The 26,913-nt window shown below is 34.8% G+C and overlaps 1 protein-coding gene and 1 non-coding gene across 10 annotated transcripts in view; one reads left to right on the top strand and one right to left on the bottom strand.

Annotated features, from left to right (window-relative positions):
• SCAF8 (SR-related CTD associated factor 8) overlaps positions 1 to 26,913 on the top strand; it is a 337,204-nt gene that overhangs the window by 76,012 nt on the left and 234,279 nt on the right. For all 9 annotated transcript variants that reach the window (XR_005214393.1, XM_037820137.1, XM_037820123.1 and 6 more), the window contains 7 exons: positions 11,814 to 11,945; positions 12,158 to 12,270; positions 14,916 to 15,109; positions 19,399 to 19,499; positions 22,429 to 22,542; positions 23,620 to 23,776; positions 25,738 to 25,871. Coding sequence is in view for 8 of the 9 variants with exons in the window: in XM_037820137.1 (XP_037676065.1) it covers positions 11,814 to 11,945; positions 12,158 to 12,270; positions 14,916 to 15,109; positions 19,399 to 19,499; positions 22,429 to 22,542; positions 23,620 to 23,776; positions 25,738 to 25,871 (945 nt within the window). In the remaining variant the exon portion in view is untranslated. The remainder of the gene's footprint in view (positions 1 to 11,813; positions 11,946 to 12,157; positions 12,271 to 14,915; positions 15,110 to 19,398; positions 19,500 to 22,428; positions 22,543 to 23,619; positions 23,777 to 25,737; positions 25,872 to 26,913) is intronic.
• LOC119528288 lies at positions 24,405 to 24,513 on the bottom strand. The gene has a single exon (XR_005215605.1). It is a non-coding gene; the product is annotated as a U6 spliceosomal RNA (small nuclear RNA).

A 26,913-nucleotide genomic window follows, 5' to 3' on the forward strand; every position in this document is an offset into this window, starting at 1 on the left:
AGGAAGTTCCTGTCTATTCCTATTTTTCTAAATGTTTTTATCAATAAAGGATGCTGAATTTTGTCAAATGCCTTTCTGTGTTAAGATAATATGTGGTTTTTCCCCTTCATTTTTTAAATTAAGTTTAAGACATTGATTTTATGTTGACCCACCTTAGCCTACCTGAGATAAAACCCAGTTGATCTGGTATAATTGTTTTGATGTGCTGTTGTATTCAATTTGCTAGTATTTTGTTGAGGATTTTTTTTTATTTAATTTTATTGAGATTGTTCAAATACCATACAATTATCCAAAGATCCAAAGTGCACAGTTACCCATGGTACCATCATATAGCTGTACATCCATCACCACAATTAATTTTTTTTTCCAATTTTTAGAACATTTTCATTACTCCAGAAAAGAAATAAAGACAAAAAAGAAAATTCAATTTCTCCCCTACTCCTAAACAGCCCCCGTCCCTTATTGACTCATAGTATTGGTATAATACATTTGTTAACTGTTGATGAAAGAATGTTGAAATACTGTTAACTGTACTACACAGTTTGCAAGAGGAATATTTTTTTCCCTATATAGCCCTCTATTGTTAGCTTCTAGTTATAGTGTCATACATTTCTTCTAGTTCATGAAAGAGATTTCTAATATTTGTATAGTTAATCACAGACATTTTCCACCACAAGATTCACTGTTTTATACATTCCCATCCTTTAACTTCCAGCTTTCCTTCTGGTGACGTATGTGACTCTAAACTTCCCCTTTCCACCACCTTCACACACCATTCAGCACTGTTAGTTATTTTCACAATAACTTGCTACCATCACCTCTGTCCACTTCCAAACACTTAGGTTCAACCTAGTTGAACATTTTGCTCTTAATAAGCAACTGCTCCCCATTCTTGAGCCTCGTTCTGTATCCTGTTGACTTATATTTCGTGTCTACGTGTTTACATATTATTAGTTCATATCAGTGAGACCCTGCTATATTTGTCCTTAGGTGTCTGACTTATTTCACTCAATGTAGTGCCCTCAAGGTTTCTTCATCAACCCGTTTTTTTTTTTTTTTAAGTTGGTTTCGTTCACCCACCATACTTTCCATCCTAAGTAAACAATCAGTGGTTCCCTGTATAGTTACATATTTATGTATTCACCACCATCACCACTATCTATATAAGGACATCTCTAGTTCTTCCATAAAGAAGGAGGAAGAGTCAAAGAAGGTAGAGACACAAAAGTGAAGGAAAAAGAAAAAAAATAAAAAATACGTGACAGCTAAAAAGCAACAAAAGGAAAGATAGAATTAAACTAAAATAGAATAAAAGAGTCAGACAACATCACCAATGCCAAGAGTCCCATACTCCTCCCTTATGTCCCCCTCTTATAGGTATTTAGCTTTGGTATATTGCCTTTGTTACATTAAAGGAAGCATAATACCATGTTTCTGTTGACTGTAGTTTCTAGTTTGCTTTGATTGTATTTTTTTCTCCAATACCACCCCATTTTTAACACCTTGCATGGTTGACATTCATTTGTTCTCCCTCATGTAAAAACATATTTGTACATTTTATCACAATTGTTGAGCACTCTAGGTTTCACTGAGTTATACAGTACCAGTCTTTATCTTTCCTCTTTTCTTCTGGTGTCCCACATGCTCCTAACCTTCCTCTTCCAACCATACTCATGTCATCTTTGTTCAGTGTACTTAGATTGCTGTGCAACCATCACCCAAAATTGTGTTCCAAACCTCTCACTCCTGTCTTTTCCTGTCTGTCTGTAGTGCTCCCTTTAGTCTTTACTGTAGCACATGTATCTTGTTAACAAACTCTGTCATTGTTTGTCAGAGAATATTTTAAAATCGCCCTCTTATTTGAAGGACAGTTTTGTTGTGTATAGACTTCTTGGTTGGTGGTTTTTCTCTTTTAATATCTTAAATATATCACACCACTTCCTTCTTGCCTCCATGGTTTCTACTGAGAAATCTACACAGTCTTATCAGGCTTTTTTGTCTGTGATGGATCATTTTTCTCTTTCTGCTTTCAGGATTCTCTCTTTGATGTTTGATAATTTGATTATTAAATGTCTTGGTGTAGGTCTGTTCAGCTCTATTCTTTTTGGGGTACGCTGCGCTTCTTGGATCTTCAATTTTATGTCTTTCTTAAGAGATGGAAAATTTTCATTGATTATTTCCTCTATTATTGCTTCTACCCCTTTTCCCTTCTCTTCTCTTTCTAGGACACCCATGACATGTACATTCATGTTCTTCATGTTGTCATTTAGTTCCCTGAGACGTTGCTCAAATTTTTCCATTCTTTTCTCTGTTCTTTTGTGTGTAACATTTCAGGTGTCTTGTTCTCCTGTTCCTGAGCATTTTCTTCACCCTCTTGAGATCTGCTGTTGTATGTCTCCATTGTGTTTTTCATCTCTTATGTTGTGCCTTTCATTTCCATAGATTCTGTCAGTTTTCTTTTCAAACTTTTGATTTCTACCTTATGTTCACCCAGTGTTTTCTTTATAGCCTTCATCTCTTTTGTTATATCTTCCCTGAACTCATTGATTTGGTTTTTGATTTGATTTAGCATATTTCTTTGAAAATCTTTAATAGATTGTTTCATTAAAGTGAAACAATATCTCAGCTGTATCTTGATTGAGGTGTAAGTTTGTTCCTTTCACTGGGCCATATCTTTGTTTTTCCTGGTATAGATTGTAGTTTCTGTTGTCTAGGCATCTGTTTTCCTTGGTTACCTCAGTCAGATTTTTCCAGACCAGAATGGGTTCAGGTCTCGGAATGGGGTTATATTCAGGGTTTATCTTAGAGGAATGGCAGACTTTCCTATGAGTTTTCCAGTTGCCATGCTTTTCCTAACCTGCCCAGCAGGTGGCACCTGTCAGCCTGTCACTCCCAACTGGTGTAAGGAGGTGTGACCTCCTTAGTTTGTTTTGGCTGTTTTCCCTCAGGCTCTGGGGTCTGGTTCTGAAGGGAAAGCTGGGCTCCACCTACTTACTCTTAGGGAAAATATACCCCTTAGGGAGTTATCATCTGCATTTGAATAGTCTCTCTGACTCTGTTATCTCCACCCCTGTCTGGGTCAGAGCACTGCAAACTGAAAAAGGCTGAGGCTCTGTCTGCTGGGCCCCTCAGGTTGAGAGAGAGGAAAATGGACAGAGCCCCCTTTTGGAGCCAGTACACGCTCCCTAGTTTCACTTGTTGGCCAGAGGTAACACTGGTCGTCTGGGTTCCCCCTCCCAGGACAGAGGAGTCCTCCAGTTCATTAAGCTCAGTCGTCATTAAAGCCTCTGTCTGCTTGTTGGGGGTTTGTAGCTTGCATTCAGCAGTGCACATTTGTTAATTAAAACCCCAGTTGGAGCTCAGTTGAGCTATATTCGCTCGCTTGGAGAGTGCTGCTAGTTTCTACTGCAGCAACGTTTTGCAGCTTAGCCTACTGTGGGGGGAGGGGGCTCTCGGTTCAGTTCCTCAGCTTTTGCTTACAGATTCTGTGATGCGATCTCAGGCATTCCTCCCAATCCAGGTTAGTTATGACGTGTGGACAGTCACGGTTGTCCCCCAGCAGTTATTCCAAATTATTTACTAGTTATTCCTTGTTGTTTATTAGTTGTTCCAGGGGACTGACTAAATTCCATTTCTCTCTATGCCACCATCTTGCCCCTCCTCTTGTTGAGGATTTTTGCATCTATATTCGTAAGAGAAATTGGTCTGTAATTTTCTATTGTTGTATGTCTATCTGGCTTTGATATCATGGTGATGTTGGCTTCATCGAATATGTTAGGTAGTTCTCCCTTTTCAGTTTTTTGGAAGAGTTTGAGCAGGATTGGTATCAGTTATTCTTGGAATGATTGGTAGAATCACCTGTGATGCCATCGGTCCTGGATTTCCTTTATTGGGAGGTTTTTGGTGACTGATTCGGTCTCTTGTAATTGGTCTGTTGATTTCCTCACTTTCTTCTAGAGTCAGTGTAGGTTGTTCATGTGTTTCTTTGAATTTGTCCATTTCATCAGGGTTATTAATTTGTTGGCATACAGTAGTTCATGGTATCCTCTTATGATCCTTTTAATCTCTGTGGGGTCTATACTAATTTCTCCCCCTCATTTCTGATATTTATTTGCATCTTCTCTCTTTTTTTCTTTGTCATACTAGTTAGGGTTTGTCAGTTTTTTTGTTCTTTTTAAAGAACACCTTTTGGTTTTGTTAATTCTCTGTATTGTTCCTTTATTCTCAGTTTCATTTGTTTCTGCTCTCATCTTTATTAATTTGTTTTCTTCTGCTTGCTTTGGATTAGTTTGTTGTTTCTTTTCTAGTTCTAGGTGTGCAGTTAGGTCTTTGATTTTACCTCTTTCTTCTTTTTTAATCTAAGTGTTTAAGGCTGTAAACTTCCCCTCAGCCCTGCCTTCACTGCATCCTGTTAGTTCTGATATGTTGTATTCTTGTCATTTGTCTCAGGATATTTACTGATTTCCCTTGCAGTTTCTTCTCTGATTTACTCATTGTTTAAGAGTATTATATAATGTCCATACCTTTGTGGATTTTCCAGTTATCTGCATGCTGTTGATTTCCACTTTCATTACATTGTGGTCAGAGAAGATGGTGTATATAATTTCAGTCTTTCTAAATTTGTTGAGATTTGTTTTTTGACCCAGCATGTGTTTTATCTTGGAGAATGACCCATGTACACTTGAGAAGAATGCATATCCTGCTGTTTTGGGGTGCAGATTCTGAGTATGTCCATTGGGTCTAATTCCTTTATCATATTATTCAAGTTCTCTGTTTCCTTATTGATGTTAATTCTAGATGTCCTATCTATTGATGAGAGTGGTGTATTGACATCTTCAGCTATTTTGTAGAGGTGTCTAGTTCTTCCTTCAGTTTTGCCAGTGTTGGTCTCATATATTTTGGGGCACCCTGATTAGGTGCATAAATATTTAGGATTGTTGTCTCTGTTTGGTAGATTTACCTTTTATTAATATATAGTTGCCTACTTTGTATCTTAAAATAACTTTTGACTTAAATTCTGTTTTCTCTGATATTAGTATAGGCTCCTGTTCGGCGTGCTAATGCTGCCCTTTTGCAAAACACCAGAAATGGATTGGCTTTTATAAAGGGGGTTTATTTGGCTACAAAGTTACAGTCTTAAGGCCACAAAGTATCCAAGGAAAAGCATCAACAAAGGGTACCTTCACTGGAGAAAGGCCATTGGTGTCCAGAAAACATCTGTCAGTTGGGAAGGCATGTGGCTGGCATCTGCTCTGGAGTTCTGGTTTCAAAATGGTTTTCTCCCATGATGTTCCTCTCTAGGTGTCTGCTTGCTCTTGGGTTGCATTCTCCAAAATGTCTCTGTAAGCTGCAGCTCCTCCAAAATGTCACTCCAGTTGCTCTTGGGGTGTTTTGTCCTCTCTTAGCTTCTCCAGAGCAAAAGTCTACTTTCAACAGCCATCTTCAAAATGTCTCTCTAAGTTGCAGCTCTGTGCTCTTTCCGTTAGTTAGCTGTTTTATATTGCTCCAGTGATGCAAGTAATGCCCACCCTGAATGGGCTGGGTAACACCTCCATGGAAATTATCCAGTCATACATTTCACTGACAGTTGATTGAGTCACATCTCCATGGGAACACTCAAATAATTCCAGTCTAGTCAACAGTAGTACGTCTGCCCACCCAGGATTGCATCAAAGATAATGGCGTTTTGGGGTACACAGTACATCCAAACCGGCACAGTACCCCACTCTTTTTTGGTTGCTATTTGTATGGAGTATCTTTTTCCATTCTTTTCACTTTCTACTTGTTTGCATCTTTGGGTTTAAGGTGAATATCTTCTAAACAACATATAGCTGGATCATGTTTTTTCTTCCATTTTGCAAGTCTTTGTCTTTTGATGGAAATTTAATCCATTACTTTTCATTGTTACTACTGTAAAGGCAGTACTTACTTCAGCTGTCTTGTCCTTCGGTTTTGATAACGTCTTACCTCTATTTAACCTCAGCCTCACTTTTCCTTTATTGCAACCTCTTTTTATGTATAGTTGACTTTTTGTGTTACATTTGACTGATCCCTTTCTTATTTTCTGTTTCTGTATATTTTTAAAGTACTTTCTTTGTGGTTACCCTGGAGTTTATATTACACAATCAAAGTTGAAAGGATACCAACTTAACTTCAGTAGCATACACATTCTCTGCTCCCATGTCCCTCTGGTTTCCGTCTTTATGTTGTTTTTTTTCTCCCATATTACCACTTTATATTTTGCATATAGATTATCAGGAAATATGCCACCTTCTTGTTCAATTGTGTTCTGTTTCTTATAGGAATTAAAGATTAGAGTTGTATATTGAGAATATAGTACTATGGAGTTTTGCATTTACTCTTTTATCCTCACTGATGACTTTCACTTCTTCACACTATTGCAAGGCACTCTTTTCTATCTTTTCCTTTCTACTTGCATGACTCCTTTTAGTAATTCTTGTAGAGCAGATCTTTTGTTGACTAACTCTTTAAGTGTCTGTTTATTTGTGAATAAACAGTCCCTCATTTTTGAAGGACAGTTTTGCTGTATAAAGAATATTTGACTGATAGTTTTTCAATTCCTTAAATATATACTACCTCTGCCTTCTTGCCTCCTTGGATTCTGACGAGAAATCGGAACTTAGTCTTATTGAGGATCCCTTGTATATGACAAATTGCTTTTCTCCTGCTGTTTTCAGGATTCTATTTAACTTTGGCATTTGACGTTTTGATTAGTATGTGTCTCAGAGTAGTTTTATTAGGATTTATTCTATTTGGAGTATGTCATGCTTCTTGGACATGTATATTTATGTCTTTCGTAAGAGTTGAGAAATTTTCAGCCATTGTTTCCTCAGATGTTCTTTCTTCTCCCTTTCCCTTCTCTTCTCCTCCTGGGGCACCCATGGCATATGTTTGTTTGCTTCCTGCTGTCACTGAAATCCCTGAGACACTGCTCAATGTTTTCTATTCTTTTCTCTATCGGTTCTTCTGACTGAATGATTTCAATTGTTCTGTCTTCTAGTTCACTGATTCTTTCTTCTGCTCATTCAGATCTGCTGTTCTATGCTTCTAGTTTATTTTCAGTCTCTATTGTGCCTTTCATTCCCGTAATTTCTACTCTTTCTTTTTACACTTACAAATTCTTGTTTATACTCTCACATTGTCTTCTTAATATCCTTTAGCTCTTTATACTTACTTACCTTCATGTCTTTGAATTGATTTTGGAGATTTGTTTGAACATCTTTGATTAGTTGTTTCAATTTCTGAGTTTCCTCTGAAGTTTTAATTTGTTCCGTTGACTGAGATGTATCTTCCTGTTTCTTAGTATTGCCTTGTACTTTTTTACTGATGTCTGCGCATCTGATTATCTTGATGAGTTAACTCTTGAGGGTCAGTTTCTCCCTCTTGTCTAGGGTTTTACTGTTGACTGGCTTTGTATTAAGGCTCTTCTTTGATGCTTGCTTCAACTTATTTTAGGCCTTTAGAATAGGCTGTGTTTAATTCTTCAGATTTTCTTAATTCTTTTTCATCTGATTCTTGTCCTTGATATGTGGCATAATTTTTTGATTGCACTCTTTATGCAGTTGTTTCACCTCTAGGAAAAAGCTTACTTTCTTCCATTCCTTTTCTAGGCATCTTGATCAGTCTGTTTGTTTTGGTGCAGAATTTTCTCCCCATCTCCTATGATATTTAAAATTCTCTTCCTTACTCAGTACCCCCGTTTCCTTACAGTTTTTAGTTCTGGGACCCATCCTATCTTACAGCAGTTCAGTTTAAACCACCTGCTCCTCCTTTTTTCCTGTGAGGCTTTTCTGTGTCTGGTTTCTTCCCTATTAGAGTAGTCTATTCCTAGGAGCCAGGTGGTGTCAATCCAGAAAAGTAAGTCACTTCTCAAAAGTCTGTTTGCGTTTAGGTGGTCCAGGCAACAGTGTTGAGGGTACATCAGTTCTTGCCATCAGTTTCCTGAGGTCTCTCTTTCCCTCATGGTGAACCCTTTTCTGTGCAACACTCCTCAGTGACTTGTGTTCTGCCTTTGGTCTCTGTGGACTTGGCTCTCTGTGTCTGGATTTGTAAGGGCTTCTAACTCAACTGCTGTGAGTTGCTCTATAGTCTCTCTCCGTGGTGGGTGGGATCCAGGCCACTACCTTCGTGGGACCGAATGAGGGGGAAGGGAACAGAATGACGGGTCTGTGAAAAATTTCATACCTGATATCTTTTTCTTTAATCTAGGGTTTATGGAATCTTTCTACACTCTCTACCATCCTCGAGAGTTCTATGCAAGTGGGATTTATCCTTTTATTCATTAAGTCTCTGGGGAGGCTTTTTCAGGGATGTCATATGTCTCCATGTTGAGGACCTCTTTAATTAATTTTTTAAAAGTATCTTTTCTCTCTTTTCTTTATATGACCTTTAAGAAAAAGTCATGAAATAGCAATACTTCCAATTAGGTAAAACTGCTCAAAAAAGAAATTTTAAAACTGAAATTGGTTATAGTTCACCCTGATGGTTATGCCAAGAGTTAACCTGTTAGATAGACAATTGTGTGAAAAACAAATGGGAATAGGGTAGTATGGGGCTAAAGAGATATGTCAAGTAAGAAATAAATGATGTGAAGAATATAGTAGTACAGGCATACCTTGTTTTACTGTGCTTCACTTAATTGCACCTCTCATTTACTGCGTTTTTTTGTTGTTTTTGTTGTTCTTTTACAAGTTGAAGGTTTATGGCAACACTGAGTCAAGCAATTATAGGCCCCATTTGTTCCAGCAGCATGTACTCACTTCATGTCTCTGTGTCACATTTTAATTAAGGCGTGTCCATTGTTTTTTTAAGACGTAATGCTGTTGCACACTATAGTGTAAATGCAACTTTTATATGAACTGCAAAACCTGAAAATTCATGTGACTCACTATATTGCGATACTCACTTTATTGCAGTGATCTTATATAAGACTGCAATATTTCCGAGTTATGCCTGTTCTGAATTAGAACCAGATAAGGCTTAGAAGGAAGTTGAAAATTATCTTTCTGAGTTTCTCTGAATTCTTTTGTTATTGTGTTACTTTAAAGTCTTCATGTCAGTGCTATACTTTCTAAGAACATATTTGATTTGTTCTGGAAGACAGCTTATTTACTAATTTTCGGTTAATGTTATGGTATAGAACAGACATTTAATAGTCAGGAGACTGCTTTCTGTTCTTTTCTTAAGTTTAGCTTTAGTTTGCTGCTAAACCTTGAAAATATTTCTTGTCCTTCAGGAACCTTTTTCCCCTTTATAAATTTAGTCATTGGCAGTGTTCTTTAATGTTCTGTTTGGCTGTTAATTTTTATGCTTTTCCCCCCCAGTTTAAATGTCAGAGTAAGTAATAATTTTGGAATTCCCTTGTAAACACATCATTTTCCGGATTGGCTAGATGCAGTTGAAACATGAAAGAAATCTTGATCTTTCTTCTGAGTTGTTTTTATTTTAAAGATATATAAAATATTTACTTTTAATGTATATTTAATGATACTATTACAGAAGAATAATGAGACTGCACAAAGTTACAACTGTTTGCTATCGTGTCAGTCATTCTTACAGAAAATAGAGTGAAGGAAAAGTAGATTTCAGGCTGTAGCCAGGATAATTTCACTTTCATAGTAGGACATTTTTTAAGTGTAATAAACTATTGAGGAAAAGTTTGGTATCTCCAGGCTCTTAGTTTAGAAAAATCTATCTATGCACTAAGGTGATTTAAATTTAGTACTCCCTAAAGCCAGCAAATTGTACGAAACAGCTTTTGGGAGATCATTCTGACCCATTTATTCTGTTGTTGAATACCTTTGAAAATCCCGGAATGAAGTGTTTAAAAAGAAATAAATAAGTAAACTTCCTGAAATTCTTGTAGTGTGTTGCAACTGCAGCAAAGTAAACAGCCTGTCTAGTCTATTTCTTGCCTTTTAATAGGTGAAGATGCCAACCACCTAATGGGTTCTAGGAATAGAGCTTCTGTGATCCTATCTTAATATGCTGTTGGGAATTATCATAGTAATAAAAACACAAGTTCACTGGATAGCTATTACTTCCTCGTGTTATCTTGTTTAATACTGTGAAATTTCTTAAACCTAACTATAACTCTTTGTAGTCTTATAGTGCCATTTACATATGCTTTCTGTCCTTTAATGAGTATTTTCTTTTGTTGTAGTCTCACTTAATTGCCTTAGCAGTTTTAAAAAGCAGTTGACGCTTACATTTCTTTTAAGTATTTGGAGGCTGAAACTCAGAATTCAAGTAACTTGTTCATGATCACAGAGTAATTTTTAGTTCCTCTTTTCTGTTAATTATTACAGTAGTTCACAGTTTGTGTGCTACCAATAACTTTTTTTTTTTTCTTTTAATCTTCAACATCTGTAAGATCATGGGAGATTTTATCTACCATGTCACATTTTTCATAATTATATTAGTTTTGTCATTTTTTTTTTAATGAATACCATAGAATATATAATTGCTAATCAGGTTCATATTGATTGGTATTAAGTAAGCAGTGTCACTATATTAAGTTGCTATAATTTTATCCCCAAGCAAAGAAGGCTCGAATTTTAAATGTTTCTATGATTAGGCTTTCTTGCCAAATTTTTACTGGAATTTTTAAATATTTTACATATCTCAGAGTACTTCATAATGTTATTTTGTGAATTTTTAGAGAAGGGAGTTGGGGAAGGCACAGAATGAGAACTGTGTTGCTAGATCAGTGATTTTGATATTGGCACTTGATTTTGTTTTGCTTTTATAAAGTAATATGTGACTTTCGCTTTTAAATATAAAATACTTCATTGGATTTCATTTATAACATTTTTATTAATTCTAATTAACAATTAAATACTGGATTCATTTAATTAAGTGCCATTATATATTATTTATGATATAATCTATTTATTAATCATCACTATCTTATCTTTTCCACAATTAAAATTTTTTCAAGATCTTTTGGATCTTAATATTCTATTCTAATACTCTAGTTTTTGTCCTGAACAACTCCTTTTTTTAATGCAACTTTATTGAGATATGTTCATATACCATACAAGCCATCGAAAGTATACAATCACTGGCTCACAGCATCATCACATAGTTGTGCATACATCCCCATGATCAATTTTAGAACATTTTCATTAATCCAGAAAAGAAATGAAGAAGAAAACCCAAATCCTCCCAAACCCCTTACCGCACCCCAGCCCCCCCCCCTTATTGACCCATAGTATTGGTGTGGTACATTTGTTACTGTTGATGAAAGAGCATTAAAATATCACTGTTAACTACAGTCCATAGTTGGCAATATGTACATTTTTTCCATATACTCCTCTATTATAACTCCTTGTAATAGTGTCACATACTTGTTCTAGTTCATTAAAGAACTTTTTTATGTTTGTACAGTTAATCACAGACATTGTCCACCATAAGATTCACTGTGTTATACATTCCCATGCTTTATCCTCCACCTTTCCTTCTGGTGATATGCATGACTCTAAACTTCCCTTTCCATGACGTTCACACACCACTGAGGACTGTTAACTATTCTCCTAATACCAGTCAATGCTTTTTATGGAGGTGTTCCATGCTTTTGAGTAAAATTAGATTTATACAAAAGTACAATTTTAGATTGATTGCTTTGTTGAAGATATAATATGGGATTTCTTTATGTATGGGGCTCCTTTTTAAAAATTTCATTTTGATATTAACTGGGTAACAATTTAATAACGAATAACAACTGTGTTAAAATTTTCATTTGTAATAAAATTATTTCCTAATGTTTGCATGTTTGTATGCTTTCTCAATAGGCAACCCCACAGGATAGTCAAGAAGGAACATTTGGGTCAGAACATTCAGCATCACCATCACAGGGGAGCAGTCAGCAACATTTCCTTGAACCTGAAGCAAATTTGGATGATTCCATAGATATTCAGCAACAGGTAAAAGTAAATGGGTCATACCTTCCTAAAATTAAGTAGAACAAACATTTTTTCAAATATTTTATAATGGGTAGTGTCTTGAATATTTTTTTCCACAGTCAAGCTTTGTTTGCTCTAACCATTATTACTTATTAGTCATTAATACTTCAGTGAATTTTTTAATGGCAAGATTATTGTCAGTATGTATTAAATCTTTTCTTTTGAATTTCAAGGATATGGATATTGATGAAGGGCAAGATGGAGTGGAAGAGGAAATCTTTGAACAAGAAGCAAAGAAAGTGGCTGTTCACTCCAGATCAAGAACACATTCGCGATCTCGTTCAAGGTTCTACAATAATATTTAACGATAGCTATGTGTGAACTTTTAGAACTTTGACTTTGTTGCTTTGCACCAAGATTAACAGACATGTTTTTCTTGGGATGACAGTTTTCTTCTGGTGCTCTTGGAAGAACTAATTCAGAATTTCAAAAACAGAAAATAACCTTCATTTTCTGTTTTAATTGGATACATCTGTGGCCATTTATTTGAATAATGTACATAACAGTAGCAGCTATATCATGAGACTGGGATTTGTATTATGCCTGACTTTAGTTCATAATATTATGTTGACACCTAGTGTAGGATATTATTGATTCCAGAATAATAGTTAGGTCAAGCTTTAGAGGAACAGTGTTAGTTGTGTTTCTTACATTCCATTTCATCTTATAATAATACCAAAGATAATCATAAATATAAAACTATAAAAATTGATTTTATAAATGTTAAATATAATGTCAAATAATTATTTAAAATATCCTATAAATGTTTTTTCTTATGGTAGAATGTAAGATATATACATAAAAGTGACAACTTTCCAAGTGCAGTTTAACAAGTAGTTAGAGAGCAAATTTCAAAGACTATTATAGGTTACAGTTCCACAGTTTCAGTTATTTTCTTATTATGAAATTTAACATATATGCAAAAAGGTAATATCTTTCAAAGTATTATGTAACAAGTAGATATACAGGAAATTTCCAAAGTTATTATGAGTTATAGTATTCATAGTTTCAGTTATTTCCTTATTGTGAAATACAACATATATACAAAAAGGTATAGCTTTCAAATTACCATTTAACAAGTAGCTATAGAACGTATTTCAAAGGATGCTATGGGTTACAGTTCCACCATTTCAGTTCTCTCCTTCTGGCTATTCTAATACCCTAGCAACCAAGAAAAAGAAAATTATATAAATATTCAGTATTCATAATCCTTCGTTAAATTCCTTCTTGTCTGTTGCTATCCCTTTCTCTAGTTTAATCACTTTCCCAATCTTCAGGGATGTCCAGGCAGTCACCACCTTAACCTGTTCATGTTGAAAAGGGGTGTCAATTTTATGAGCAAAGGGAACACATCTAGTTGATGTTCTTGGAGAGGATATTGCCTCTGGGTTTTGGGAATTGGCTGGCATAGGAGCACTCAGAAGGATCTAAGTTTCTGATGAATAAACTTAGTGAGTGAAACCTTTTTAGAGTCTCAGGTAGGGGTCTTCTTATGGACTTTTCAACATGGCTAAGGCTCTTTAACGCACAAGCTCGTTCAATCTTGGGCTGAAGATGCCTTGTTACCTTGGTAAATTTTTGTGTAGCAAGTATAGATTGTTTGTTTTTACTACAAACCACCTTACAGTTTTAAGTCATAAGTCTTTAACATTTTTAGGTCCTCTTTTCTGCACAGGAATTCCCCTGAAAATCTGAACAGTAGATTTTGGAAGAGAAACAGCATCCTGAATAATGTTCAGTCGTTTCTCATTCTTCTCAAACAGTTCTTCTCCTTCTTTACATCTTACAAATGAGAACCTATCGTTCCAATTCTCTAAACCCTTGTCAAATCAATTTATTATCTTCCTGAAGGAATTACATTTGTGCCCAAAAGTTCTCTTTTTGTCACCTTATTAAGCATTTTACAAATAATTCAATCTCATGTGATTCATTACATTTAATCTTTTTTTTTTGGTCATTTCTATCTCAACCAGTCCATATTTTCTTATTACTGTAGATGGCACTTTGTTTTTTATTGTCCTCTACATTCTTCACATACTGTTCCCTATTCATTAAAAGTATATCCGAAGTCCAGTGCAAAATTTGAAGTTAGGGTTAACTTGATAATTTTATTTCTAAATGGGTGACTTTTCTTGATACTTGATTTGCTTTGATTTTATTGTTGTAAATTTGACATACATCCTATTTCGTTTTCTTGGAATACTTCAAAGTTAAAAAAAAAAAAGAAAGAAATTTTATTTTTAAGAGAAAGTAGAGTATATTTTTTAGAATGCAAGCTGTTAGTCACTGAGATTACCAACAATTCCATTGTTGCCAAACTTAGACACCAGTATCTGTTTTCACAGTAATTAGGCTACGGGTGCCCGTATATTATTTCTTTTGTTTTATTCATGTTTGACAAGGAATAGAAGATACAGTGTTTCATTATCTTGTTATCTTGTAAATCAAGCACGATAAAATTTTAGAAGTTTAAAATAGCTAAGCAGATTTGAATACTGGCCTCAAATACTCTGTAGGAAGCATTCTTTCCTAATTTTAAGAATGTAACATCTTTGTCACCTGAAGAGTCTTTTTATTCACTTTGGTCTTTCATTCCTGTTCTTCTTGAGTCCTGTTTGAAAAAGAGTTGCAAGACATGAAGAGAAAGTTAGGCTCTTTCAGTTATTTCTCCCCTTCCTCTTGACTGTGAACAATCACCCAGACTCATTAAGAATAACTGCAGACAAGCATACATGACTCATATGGACCTAAGCATCACATAGGTTTGAGAAAATACATGTTTGATGGTAATTATCCTTAAAAAATTTTTAATAGTACCTGAATATGGCAACCATTTTTTTAATGGTTGTTTTTCCTCACTTAGAAGTGAGAAATTTGACAGAAGGATAACATTTTCATTAGAGGTAAAATAATATATATGTATTTTCATAGATCACCAAGAAAACGAAGGTCTAGGTCCCGTTCTGGTTCTCGAAAGCGTAAACACCGAAAGCGATCACGATCCCGCTCAAGAGAAAGAAAGAGGAAATCATCACGTTCATACTCAAGTGAAAGAAGAGCTCGAGAAAGGGAGAAAGAACGACAGAAAAAGGGATTACCTCCAATTAGATCTAAAACGTTAAGTGGTAAGTAACATATTTTTGCAAATGCTCCAAATATTCTCAGCCTCATTTTCATTGGTTTGGTAAATAAATCATTTTATCCTTGGTTTTTGTAATGTGATAAAAGAGAGAAGAAAACATCAGAACATTCTAGGATACAGGTTTTACTTGTATGCTAAAATCATTGAGAGTTGGTTTTTTTTTTTTTTTTAAACACAAGTTAGAAAACAAAAGACTTGACTAATGATATAAAACAGACCTGGTTAGTATCAATAGCATGAGTGCGCAGCCAATGATGATTAATGTCTATAGGAGTAATTATACAAAGCACATATTTCAGTATAGTTTTTTCCTTAAATTTCTTGTTTTGAAATAATTTCAAACTTTACAGGAGAGTCACGAAAATAATACAAACCTCATACTTTGAAATCCAATATACCTTGTCTCCAGGATACTCAGATTCATCACTTTTTACATTTTGGCACATTTATTGTATCATTCTGTCTATCCGTGAGTCTGTCTTTCTATCAGTTTTCCAAACATTTGAGAGTACGTTGTATACATCATTCTCCTTGAACACGTAATATTTCCATGTACATTTCCAAAGAACAAAGATATTTACTGAAGTAATTTTTGTGGCCTTTTCTCCTCCATTATTAGATTCAGTCCTAGATCATATATGGCATTTAATTGTCATTGCCTCTTTAGTTACTCTTTTTTTTTTTTTTTTTTTTTTTTTAATTATGGCACTTAGGAAACTTTTAAAAATTGTGGGTTTAAGTTTTGAAGCAAATTAAAAATTTATTTGGTCAGTACTAGGGGAGAAATTTCTGTTATACAAACTTCCCCCACTTTTTATGTGAATCTATAATGTATGGTTAGAAAAAATTTGGTAGTGGTAGGATTTATGTTAGGAAAGTGCTGGCAGTGGGATCACTTGGTAAAATGAAAAGTACAGTGAAAGAAGTAATTAGTGCCAGTTTCTGCCTGGAGGATTCTTAGTGGATTATGTCTTAAAGGGAAAGTGACCAACTGTGAGTGGCCTAAGAAGTACATAAAATGGTGCAGATTGTCATTTGTTCTCAAGAGATTGATCAAGTTATCTGATTTCTAAAGTCTCTAAATAAATTCTTTCTGCTAGGTTCTGGCAGTTTGTGCTGGCCATGGCTATCTTACTAGAATCTTACCTGATTATGGGAGCCAGTGTTAATTTGAACTTTCTATTCATCCTTTAGGGTGAGGGAGCAAACATTTTAATGCCAGGCTGATATGGAAATAATGTTAAATGTCTGATCATTTAACTATCATTTACTATGCCACCTTCTATGAATACCATTAAGACATTCAGAATCAACAATTTACTCACCAATATTAGTGTTTTAGATCCCTAGCTGCTAAAAAAAATACCGTACAATGGGTTGGCTTAGCAACAGGAATTTTGGGCTCACAGTTTCAGAGTCTAGAAGGCATACTTCCTCCTGGGGTTGGTATCTTCTGACTGGCCAGCTATCTTGAGGGTTCTTTGGCTCTGTGTCATTTGGCAGTGCACATGGTGGTGTCTCTCCTTTCTCTTTTGGTTCCATTCATTGACTTCCACCTTCTTGCTTCTCCTGTGGTTTCTCTCCCTCTGTGTTGGGTTTTCTTTGCTTATTCTACCATGTTGGATTAAGGCCAACCCTCATTCAGTGTCCCTAAATGAATAAAATCTTCATAGGTCCTATTTACAAATGAGTTGAAACCCACAGGACTAGAGATTGGGACCTGAACATGCCTTTGGAGGGGCATGATTCAGTCCCCAATAGTTAGGATAAGGATTTTACATGAAGTCTCTTTCCTTTGATTCCTTACTTAATTTGTCAGGTCATTGCTGTCACTGTTTACATGGTTATTGACAGCAGAATTTATTTTCTATTACTGTTTTACTTTTATGGATAAGACACAGTAAAAAAGAAAACTCAGAAATTACATAAGAAAATAAAGCGAAAAGTTTGTCTCGCAGCTGCTACTTCCAAACTCCCTTTTCCCTTATTCAGAAGCATTATCGATTTCTTGTGATCAGTAGTACACCCCTTATTGAACACATATGGTAGTGTTTCCTACTATTGTATTTTAGACCACAAGAACTTTCATTAATAGACCTTGGAGACTATTAAAACATCAATAAACAGTAACATTCCAGGAACCAAGTGTCCCCTCCCCATGGGATGGAGGAGAAACATTATTGCTTTGTGGGGAAAAAAAGTTGTTCATGGGGAAAAACTGAAGAGAGACAACCTTGAAAGAGCACTTTATTAAGGGATGGTGGAAAGGAAGCTGTAGGTATAAAAAGATTTACATGTTGTCTTTTCTTTGTGTTGGAGCTCTTATATTCAGCTCTGTGTCTCCTACTTTGAAAGCAGATTGTTGAACAAAATTAAGGGAATAAGGATAAGAACTCAAACTAAAATGTGATTACATTTTTTTTAATGGGGTTACAAAGATAAGAGTAGGCTTCTAAACATGATAGAGTAATTGGTACTGGTTTTGCCCTTTCACTGTGAAGAACTAGAAAACTCTACAAAATACATGGAGAAAAACCTCTTTCCAGATACTGGACAGCTAGTTAGTATGATTGCTGTCCCAGCTTTTTGCTTAGAGAATTATTTTTAAACCATAGCTTGGAGGGTCATAGGTAATACATGCAGATAACATGAACAATGTTCGTAAAAACTGAGGCAGCTGGAATATGCAGAACAGAGTAACGGAGGTAATGAACTATTCTGTGAAGAGCTCCAGAAGTCTTCTAAGGATCCACAGTTAGGCTGAAAATGGCCCCACAAAACTGTTTACGTCTGAATCACTGAAAGCTGTGAATATTCTATTATGTGGTAAAAAGGGACTTTGCAGATGTGATTAATAGATTAAACTCCAGGGAGATTATCCGGGATTATCCATGTGGCCCCAGTATAATCACAGGGTTCCTATAAGAGGGAGGCAGGAATGTCAGAGAGAAAAGGTAATGTGACAACGGAAGCAGAGAGAGATGTTGGGTAATGCTGCTCTCTTGGCTTTTAAGATGGAAGATGGAACCACAGGCCAAGGAATGCAGGTGACTTCTAGAGGCTAGAAAAGGCAAGGAAATGGATTCTTCTCTAGAACCACTGGCTCATTTTAGACCCTTGGAACTGAATAGGAATAAATTTGTGTCGTTTTAAGCTACGAAGTGTTAAGTAATTTGTTATAGCAGCAATAGGAAACTAATACAAGGCCCCTGTTGAGACTTTGGCTAAATATTAAGCTATATACACCCAGTGTAAGACTCCATGAGGCAAAGAACAACTAGCAGGGAAAGGTACCAGGGATCTGTGAGCTGAACAATTCCTAAAGCTTACACACATCTGGGAAAGATTTGAGTTCTGGCTAGCCAGAATGGAGAGTCCTGGTTGAAAACCCAGGGCATTCAGTAGAGATCTTAGGATGATCACATCTTAGTGTGGGGCTAAATTAGCCTTAGAGTAAAGACTACTGTAGACCTGACCTATTATAGATGAGAGGTGGTTAAAAAGCTGGCAACTTTTTTTTTTAAGTATTGTTGTATATTCAAATACAATGTAGTAAAACTCTGTAGATGTACATCACTGTTAATATTTTTAAAGTAAGTGTCTTTAGAAAAAGGATGTCATGACATAAAGAGTACAGCTACAAGTAGGCAAGATATCTCATGTTTAAAGTTTGTTCTGTTAAAGGGAAGTGGATTTCTATTAGGTGTTACTAGTGAGGTCTTTCCTGATAACAAGTTAAGGAGTTGTAATTGAACCTTTTCCCCTTTATCTCTCCATGCATAGTATCATTTCCTTAATGATGAGATACTGTTTTCAGATTTTGCTGTTGATTATAGATCAATGCCCACTGACTCATTTCAGTACAGAAAGAAATTTAAAAGGTACAAATAGGATTGCAATGAAAAGTGGTGAAAAGTGGTTTTGAGACTTTGTTGTGCTTTAGAATCACCTAGGGATTTTTTAAAAATCCTGGTTCCCAGTCCCTCCAACATTATATCACTCATGTTTTAGAGTGGGACCCTGGTATCCATAGGTGATTGAGGTAAGCAGCCAAGTTTGAGAACAGGAGACATTCTAGAGGCCAACTTGGCATAGATGCAAGTGCACACCCGGAACTTCAGTTGATTTTAAATATAACAGATACAAATATCCATTAACAAGTATTTTAAATATACTACTTACAGTAACTACTTATTGTTATTAGTGCTTTACCCTGTTAACTGAAAGAACTGTCTTTGTGATTTAAGTCATTTGACTTTCATGTCTTCACAGTATGTAGTACTACTCTCTGGGTTGGTCAGGTGGACAAGAAGGCGACACAGCAAGATTTAACCAACCTGTTTGAAGAGTTTGGACAAATTGAATCCATTAATGTAAGTTATCAGCTCTTAAACAGTATTTTAAGGTTAATAACCAAAACAGAGGTTTTCTCTTATACAAAGAGTCATTTTTTGGTTCTTGATTAATTATCCCAGAATCTGCCTTTAATTACTGCTTTATAAAGATTATATTACTTTGAGCATTTCTGTGATTATTCTGATGCTGCTTTATCTCCTTGCTTAATTAATTAATTAAATGGAATTCTAACAATATAGTCTTACGAGTTTCATAGCAGTGTGGCATTTGAGTCCTAAAAACATCAAATATTTGAGTTGGCTGTAACTCTGTATGTGATCTAGTATTATTCCTTTTATTTATTTTTTTTAAATACCTGAGGAAACAAGCCCCAGAGAATTACCATCACCTGTTCATGAGCACATATGTATTGGTGAGACACATCTGGATTAGGGATCCCTGTCTCTTTTGTTAGTTTTTGTTTGTTTTGTTTTGTTTTAGTTTAGTTTTTTAAATGAAATGGAGCAAACCTTAGGCAAGAAAGATAAAATTGCATCAACAGTGAATCTCTAATAACTTGAACTTAACTCTTTCCCTTTGCTATTTGATTCGGTGGTTTTGCCCCACGGATTCTCCTCCTTTGAATATTTTCTTCTTCTTGAAGTGCTGTTGCCTTTCCCTGGATGTCTTCCTTAGCCGTTGTAATTGTTCTTATCCATACAAATTGTTTGCTTTCCTATCTTTTCTCCCCTCCCCATTATGTGAATTCCAGGTAATGAAATTAAATGTTTTGTACTCCTATATTTGTCTACAGAAACTTAAAATTTTTCAAGCTTGATTTTGTTTGCTGTTACTACGTTTTTATGTCTCTTGGGCCTTTTATCATTATTTTACTAGAACATAGTCTGGTTTCATTCTGGTCTTATTTTCTCAACATTCCTTATATTTCTCAGCATTCATTCTGGTCTTATTTCTCAACATTTCATATTTTGCTTTCAAGGGTAAGTGTATGTGATCTCACAAGAAGCTGGATAAGTAACTCAAATATTGTTATTTTACCAATGAGAGAACCAGGTGCTCTGCCTGCATTAAACAGATAATAGGTGATTGGTTGAGTGTTTCAACTGAGGTATTTGAGATTCCTCTTACTAAACTACAAGAAAGTTGTAGGCTTCTCTTAGAATTTTGTCCCTTTAAATTTCTCCTGTGAAAACATTACTCTTTCAAAGTCTACTATCATACAACTGCTGTGAAATTTTTTCTGATTTTTCCTACTCTTAAACTAGTGGTTCTCAGCCCTAGCTGCATATCCACAGCATGTCTTAATATTTGAAAAAATAGGGATACCCATGCTCACTATCTTTAAATTCTGATCCAGGTACCATAGCTACACAAGTGATTCTGATACAAAGCCAACAATCATTGCTCTGAACAGAGCCTGCATCCGTGTAGCATTTTGGATTTGTACCTCACTTCCCACGTTTGTGGTCTTTTTTGCATCATGGTTATTTGGACATCTATTTGCCTTATTTTTCTCATCTATTTCATTACCTTTTGAGAATACAGTGCTTACGAATAATAAGCACGAAGTTATTTTTGTAAACTGAGTATCTGGTGGTAAAATCCATGATTTGAAAAATGTAAAAGTTTACAAGCCTTTCACTTGGTTTAGGGGAGTTTAAGGATGAGAAAAGTCAGTGAGATTTTACATTTAGTAGGTCATGGGTGAGCTTGAAGAAAACACTTTCATTGCGTTGTTAAGGACTTGGAGCTTCATTGCAAGAAATGAAGTATGTAGGGGACTAGAGAGACTTTAGAGAAGTTTGGTTTTAAAGTGAGGAGAACAAGTATTAGCAAGGCTGAGGGAAGGTTTTTTATATTTATTTTGACAAATAGAGCTTATTAGCTATTGATTAATAAAGTGATAGAATATGTTTTAAGGTCTTCAGAAAGCAAACTGAAATGCTATGCATAGTTCTCTGGTTAATGCATTAATAATAATTTTATGATCCAGTAGTTTATAGACTAGTTAATTGCTTTATAGATAAAATTCTTAGATCCTCACACTGAGGCCCTTTTCCTATTCATATTAAAACTTTTGCCAAGAAACACTAAGGCAAAATAAAGTTTTATAAAAATGAAAAGCTTTAGTTTTAACATCATCAGTTGTAAGATTAAGATTTGATATTAAGGATAAGATGCTTCCTTCAAACAAAAACCCTTCAATAACATTAGTATCACATTTGGAAAAATTGAAACACTGCTAAGAATGTTTTGTATCCTTTAAATACACTGGCCATACAATATTATTTCCTTTTTATCTATTATTGTGTTCACATTTTTGTTTCAGTAGGTTTTTTATTTTAGTATGTATTAGAAAACTAAGTAACTGTACATTGGGTATAAAGGTTTGGCAAATATGAAAGTGGTTTGAAAATGATGCTTTGGAAATACTTCAGCGAATAGATAGAACCATAGCCCTTGATTTCTCAAACTAGGGCTTGAAAAGTATAAAATGTTTCCTAAAGTCATATATTTCTCTCCTCTTTATGAAAAATACAGGCCAATGAAGCCTTAACTGCTATGTAACAAAGTCTTTGAAAAGTAGAAATTCTGTATTGTCCGTGTTCCATAGAACCTGAACCTACCAATATTTTCCAGCCATCACCACTACTACAGACTCTAGGTAAAATACTAAGGAGACCAAAAGTTAGATTTTTTAAATTTGCTTTAGTGCCTTCAAATCGAGAATTGTATAGTAAACAAATAGCAGGAGAAAGAAAGGGGAAAAAATTGAGTAATTAGTCTATGTGATCAAAAATGAATTATGGTGTTAGTCAGTAGTCAGTGTTCTACTTCAGTAAAATCATAGAATGCCGGAATGGATTGCCCTGCTTATACATTTTCTAACAAAACAGGCTTAAAAAAAATGGTTTTGGTTTTTTGTTTTTGTTTTTTTTTAAATAGATGATTCCTCCCAGAGGCTGTGCTTATGTCTGTATGGTTCACCGACAAGATGCATTTCGGGCTCTTCAGAAACTTAGTTCTGGATCATATAAAATTGGGTCCAAAGTCATTAAGGTGAGAGTTTTGTGGAGGTGGGTGATACAGGGCAACATTTTAATGTATATTATGTTAAAGTCTTAAGTTTTTCACATGAAAAGATCACATGCTTGTATTTACTTAATTGGATTGTTAGAATGTCCCTATATTTAGTTCATCTTTTTTAGTGTCATGGGCAAACCTTGTTAGAAATATATTTCAGTATTCTTGAGGTATAGAGTGAGATATAGTTAAAATAACTCCAATAACCAAAACTTCAGTCAAAAAAGTTTCTTGAAGTCACACTTACATAGTTCTGTGAGTCACCCATTTTATGAGCAGAACTTTCTCAGTTTAACAACTTTGTCTTTTATTCTCTCTTCCTCTTAGGCCTTTCTAATCACATCACTTAATTTTATGATTGATTAAGCTTTTTTCATATCTCCTTTTCTTTTGCAAACTGGACCCTCGTAAAGGGTTTATAAGAATAATTTTATTTTCCTCTTAGTCTGTAACCTGAGTATTTACTGAGTATTTTCCTATTTTCCTTCTTGTGACTAATTCACATTTCATTTCTAATATTTGGAAATAATGTATTCTTCCAGTTACCATCAGTTTTGGCAACTTAAATTAACAATTTAAAAAACTACTTCCAAAGGAGGTAATAAGTGTCCAAGCTTTGTTATTTTATAGCAGACAGTTTTTTCTTGTAAACTAAATGTCAGTGGTGTCTTCTTTCCTGGAGTACAAAGTTTTTGTTTAAATTATAACTAGTCTAGTTGTCATTAACGAAGGTTGGCATTTTTATAGTAAAAAAGTATATTTGGATTGTCTCTGGAAATGTCATTTTGAAGTTACAATAAAAAGTGAAAGTAAATCTCATATTGTAAACACTGTCTCCATCTAATGCAGGTTTTATTTTAAAATAAAAAGTAGAAAATACATGAAAAAAATTTCTTGGTCACTGTTAGTCTTCTGATAGTGATGCTTTGCTTTGTATTTTTTAAAACTAGTTTTATTTCTATTCACATTGTTTAAATACAATGTAAAACATTTTACCCTGTTTTTACAATATACATATAGTCTTCTTTTTTTTCCTCTACCCATTCCCAATAGATTGCTTGGGCTTTGAACAAAGGTGTAAAAACAGAATACAAACAATTCTGGGATGTGGATCTTGGAGTTACGTATATACCATGGGAAAAAGTTAAAGTGGATGACTTGGAAGGTTTTGCAGAAGGAGGCATGATTGATCAGGAAACTGTAAATACCGGTAAGAACTTGAAGGGCTCAAATGAACAGTACTCTTGTTTTTAAAAAAAAAAAAATGCTTAAAAGGTTATTATGAAAATGAGCTTTTTATCATAATAGGATTTACTGGTTTCTTGGATTCATCCCTCAAAAAAGGAAAAAGAAAAGAAACAGTATTGGGTTCAGTGTATACTTCATTTGTTTAATGCGTGCTATTTCAAAAGCATCAAACTTGAAGTTTTAGAGGTCCATAAATAATAGAGTTTTTCATGTATATCTTTTTAAAAAACTTTGATGTTTAAGAGAAACTCGTGGATATGGAGGTGTTTTCAAACAAAATATTTTTAAATTCTTGAGTTTCATTTGGAACTGGGAACTTGGGAAGCTCCTTTGAAAAATGCCCCAGATTATTTTGCTTAGTATCCAGTATTTTGCTTATACCCAGGTTGAGAATAACAGAAACAGAATCTTAATTTAGGAAGATTTAGTCCATATTCACGGAATACTAGAATGCTCATAGTCAAATGATTGTCCAACCTGCTCTTTAAAAAAATTTTTTTAATTAGAAAAATTGTAGGTTTACAGAAAAATCCTGTAAAAACTACAATGTTCCCATATACTTCTCTATTATTAACACTTTGCATTAGTGTAAAAAAATGGAACACTTCACGAATTTGCACGTCATCCTTGGCATAGGGGCCATGCGAATCTTCTCTGAATCATTCCAGTTTTTAGTATATGTGCTGGTGAAGTGAGCACTGTTTACCTTTTTATTTTAAAAGGTACCAGTTATAAATTCACAAAATAATCGGTAGGTATAACAAGTAAGAAATCATAAAAGTGATACTTGGAAAAGAAATGAGCATATGTCTTATTTCTTCACCTTAGTTATTTTTCCAAAAATAGCCAATTTTCAAGAATATTTTATACCTCAACCCAGTAAAAAGTATTTTCAAACCCTTTTTGAGTTGTTCTCTTCCTGTCAGTTTCATTCGATAAATATTTGTGTTACTACTGTGTGCCAGGCACAGTTTTAGGAGTTGGAAACTGAGACCAAGAGACAAAAATCCATCCACTCATGGAGTGTACATTCTTGTGCAGAGATTGTCAAACCACAGTCCATGCATCAAATCCTACCAGGAGTCCTTTTTTTTGTAGATTAGGTTTTATTGAAATGGCACCATGTTCATTTGTTTGCCTATTTTAGCTTGCTCTTTTTGCAACAGCAGTTGAATTTGAGTAGTTGAAACAGAGAGAATATGGCTCACAAAGTCTAAATTACTATGAAATAAGTTTGCTAACCCATGTTCTATGAAAAGAAACAGTTAAATAAACTATTTAGCATGTTCAGTGTTAATATGATTCTAAGAAGAAAAAACAGGGAAGGAGATAGGCAATGGGGGCAGGGATTTGGGGTGGTATTGCAATGTTTAAGTGGTTGTAGAAGGTCTTATAGAGAGGGTGACATTTGAGCAAAGACCCAAGGAAAATGAAGTGAGACATGTTGGCTATCTGGGGAAAGAAAATTTCATACAAAGAAACAGCATGTGCAAAGTCTGTATTCAGAAATACTGAGAGCAGTATAACCGTATTTTCAGAATGATTTTTCTATATTGGATTAATGCTTTTCTTGTTCTTCCCCTTTTTCTTTTGAGAAATATAGAATAAGATCCATCTCTTAAATCAGACAGCCTTTTAGATATGTATAAGTGTCTTTTTTCAGATTAAATATTTTAGTGTTTTTCATTTATGTCTTATGTCATGCTTTTTTTGACTCCTTGGTATCCTAATCAGATTTATCTGGGCAAAATTCAGGGTGATACCTATAGTTGGGTACACATCTTAAAGATGTGATTTTGCTAGTGCAGGATTGCCAAGGTAGATGAAGGACTCAGATTTAACCAGATGTGAAATGAATATTACCTGGAAAGAAAATGAAAAGTTGCACCTATAAAGGAAATGAATTTCAAATATTTTCTTTAGAGTGGGAAACTGTGAAAAGCTCAGAACCTGTTAAAGAAACGGTCCAGACAACTCAGAGTCCAACTCCAGTTGAAAAGGAGACTGTAGTCACAACCCAGGCAGAGGTTTTCCCTCCACCTGTTGCTATGTTGCAGGTTAGTGCTGGGTTGGAGGTCTTTTTGTTGTTTTTTATGTTTTGTTTTACATTTGTGTTTTTATGCATGTATTTACTTTATAAAAAACTTACGAGAAAGTATCCAAATTAGAATCAATATCTGGCAGCAGTCTCAGGCAAAAGAATTTTTCTTTTAAATCTTTTTTTTTTAATTTTGCCAATGCTCTGGTTATTGTGCTAAACACATTAAATTGAAAAGTGAGTTAAATAAATACAGAAGTATTGCTTCTGAGAACTTTCATGATTGTTTTTCTTTTCTTCAGATTCATGGGTTTTTGTTTTTGTTTTTGTTTTTGTTTTTGTTTTTGTTTTAAATTGTTAGTGTAATGAATCATTGTAATGAATTTAATCCAGCATTTTTTTTCATAAAAAATTTCAGAAATGGTTGTCATTCATATTTAAATCTTTTTATTCAGCAAATCTTTATTGAGTGCCCGCTCTATGACATTCCCTGTTCCTAGGGTTAGCGGTACATTACTGAAATAAGCAGACAAAAATTGCTGCCCTGTGGAGCTAACATTCTCAATGGGGAGGCAGAAAATATGTAATAAACAGGGACATGAGATCCTATGGAGGGAAAAGAAAAGGGTAAGGATGATCAGAGTACCTGAGTAGACACTTAAAATTTTAAATAGAATGATCCGACTAGATGGAATTGAGAATGTTACATTTGGGCAATGACCTAAAAGAGCTGGGGGAATTAACCATGTGAACATCTTTGGGAAGAGCATTCCAGGCAGAAGGCACAGCCAGTACAAGGACCCTGCTCCAGGAACATGCTTGGTGTGTTTTAAGAAAAGCGAGTATGCTAGAATGAAATGAGTGAGTGGGAGGTTAGTTGAAAGTAAGACTATTATAAGGACTTTGGTTTTTATTTCTCAATGAGCTGTTGGAGGATATTGAGCAAAGGAGTGACTTGACGTAACTTAAAAGTCTTAAAGGATTATGCTGGCTACTTTTTGAAAATAGACTGTGGTGGGCATTGATTAAAATGCAAGGAAACCAGTTAAAAGAATTGCGGT

The sequence above is a fragment of the Choloepus didactylus genome, chromosome 2 (genome assembly GCF_015220235.1).
Source record: "Choloepus didactylus isolate mChoDid1 chromosome 2, mChoDid1.pri, whole genome shotgun sequence".
Classification (NCBI taxonomy): Eukaryota; Metazoa; Chordata; class Mammalia; order Pilosa; family Megalonychidae; genus Choloepus; species Choloepus didactylus.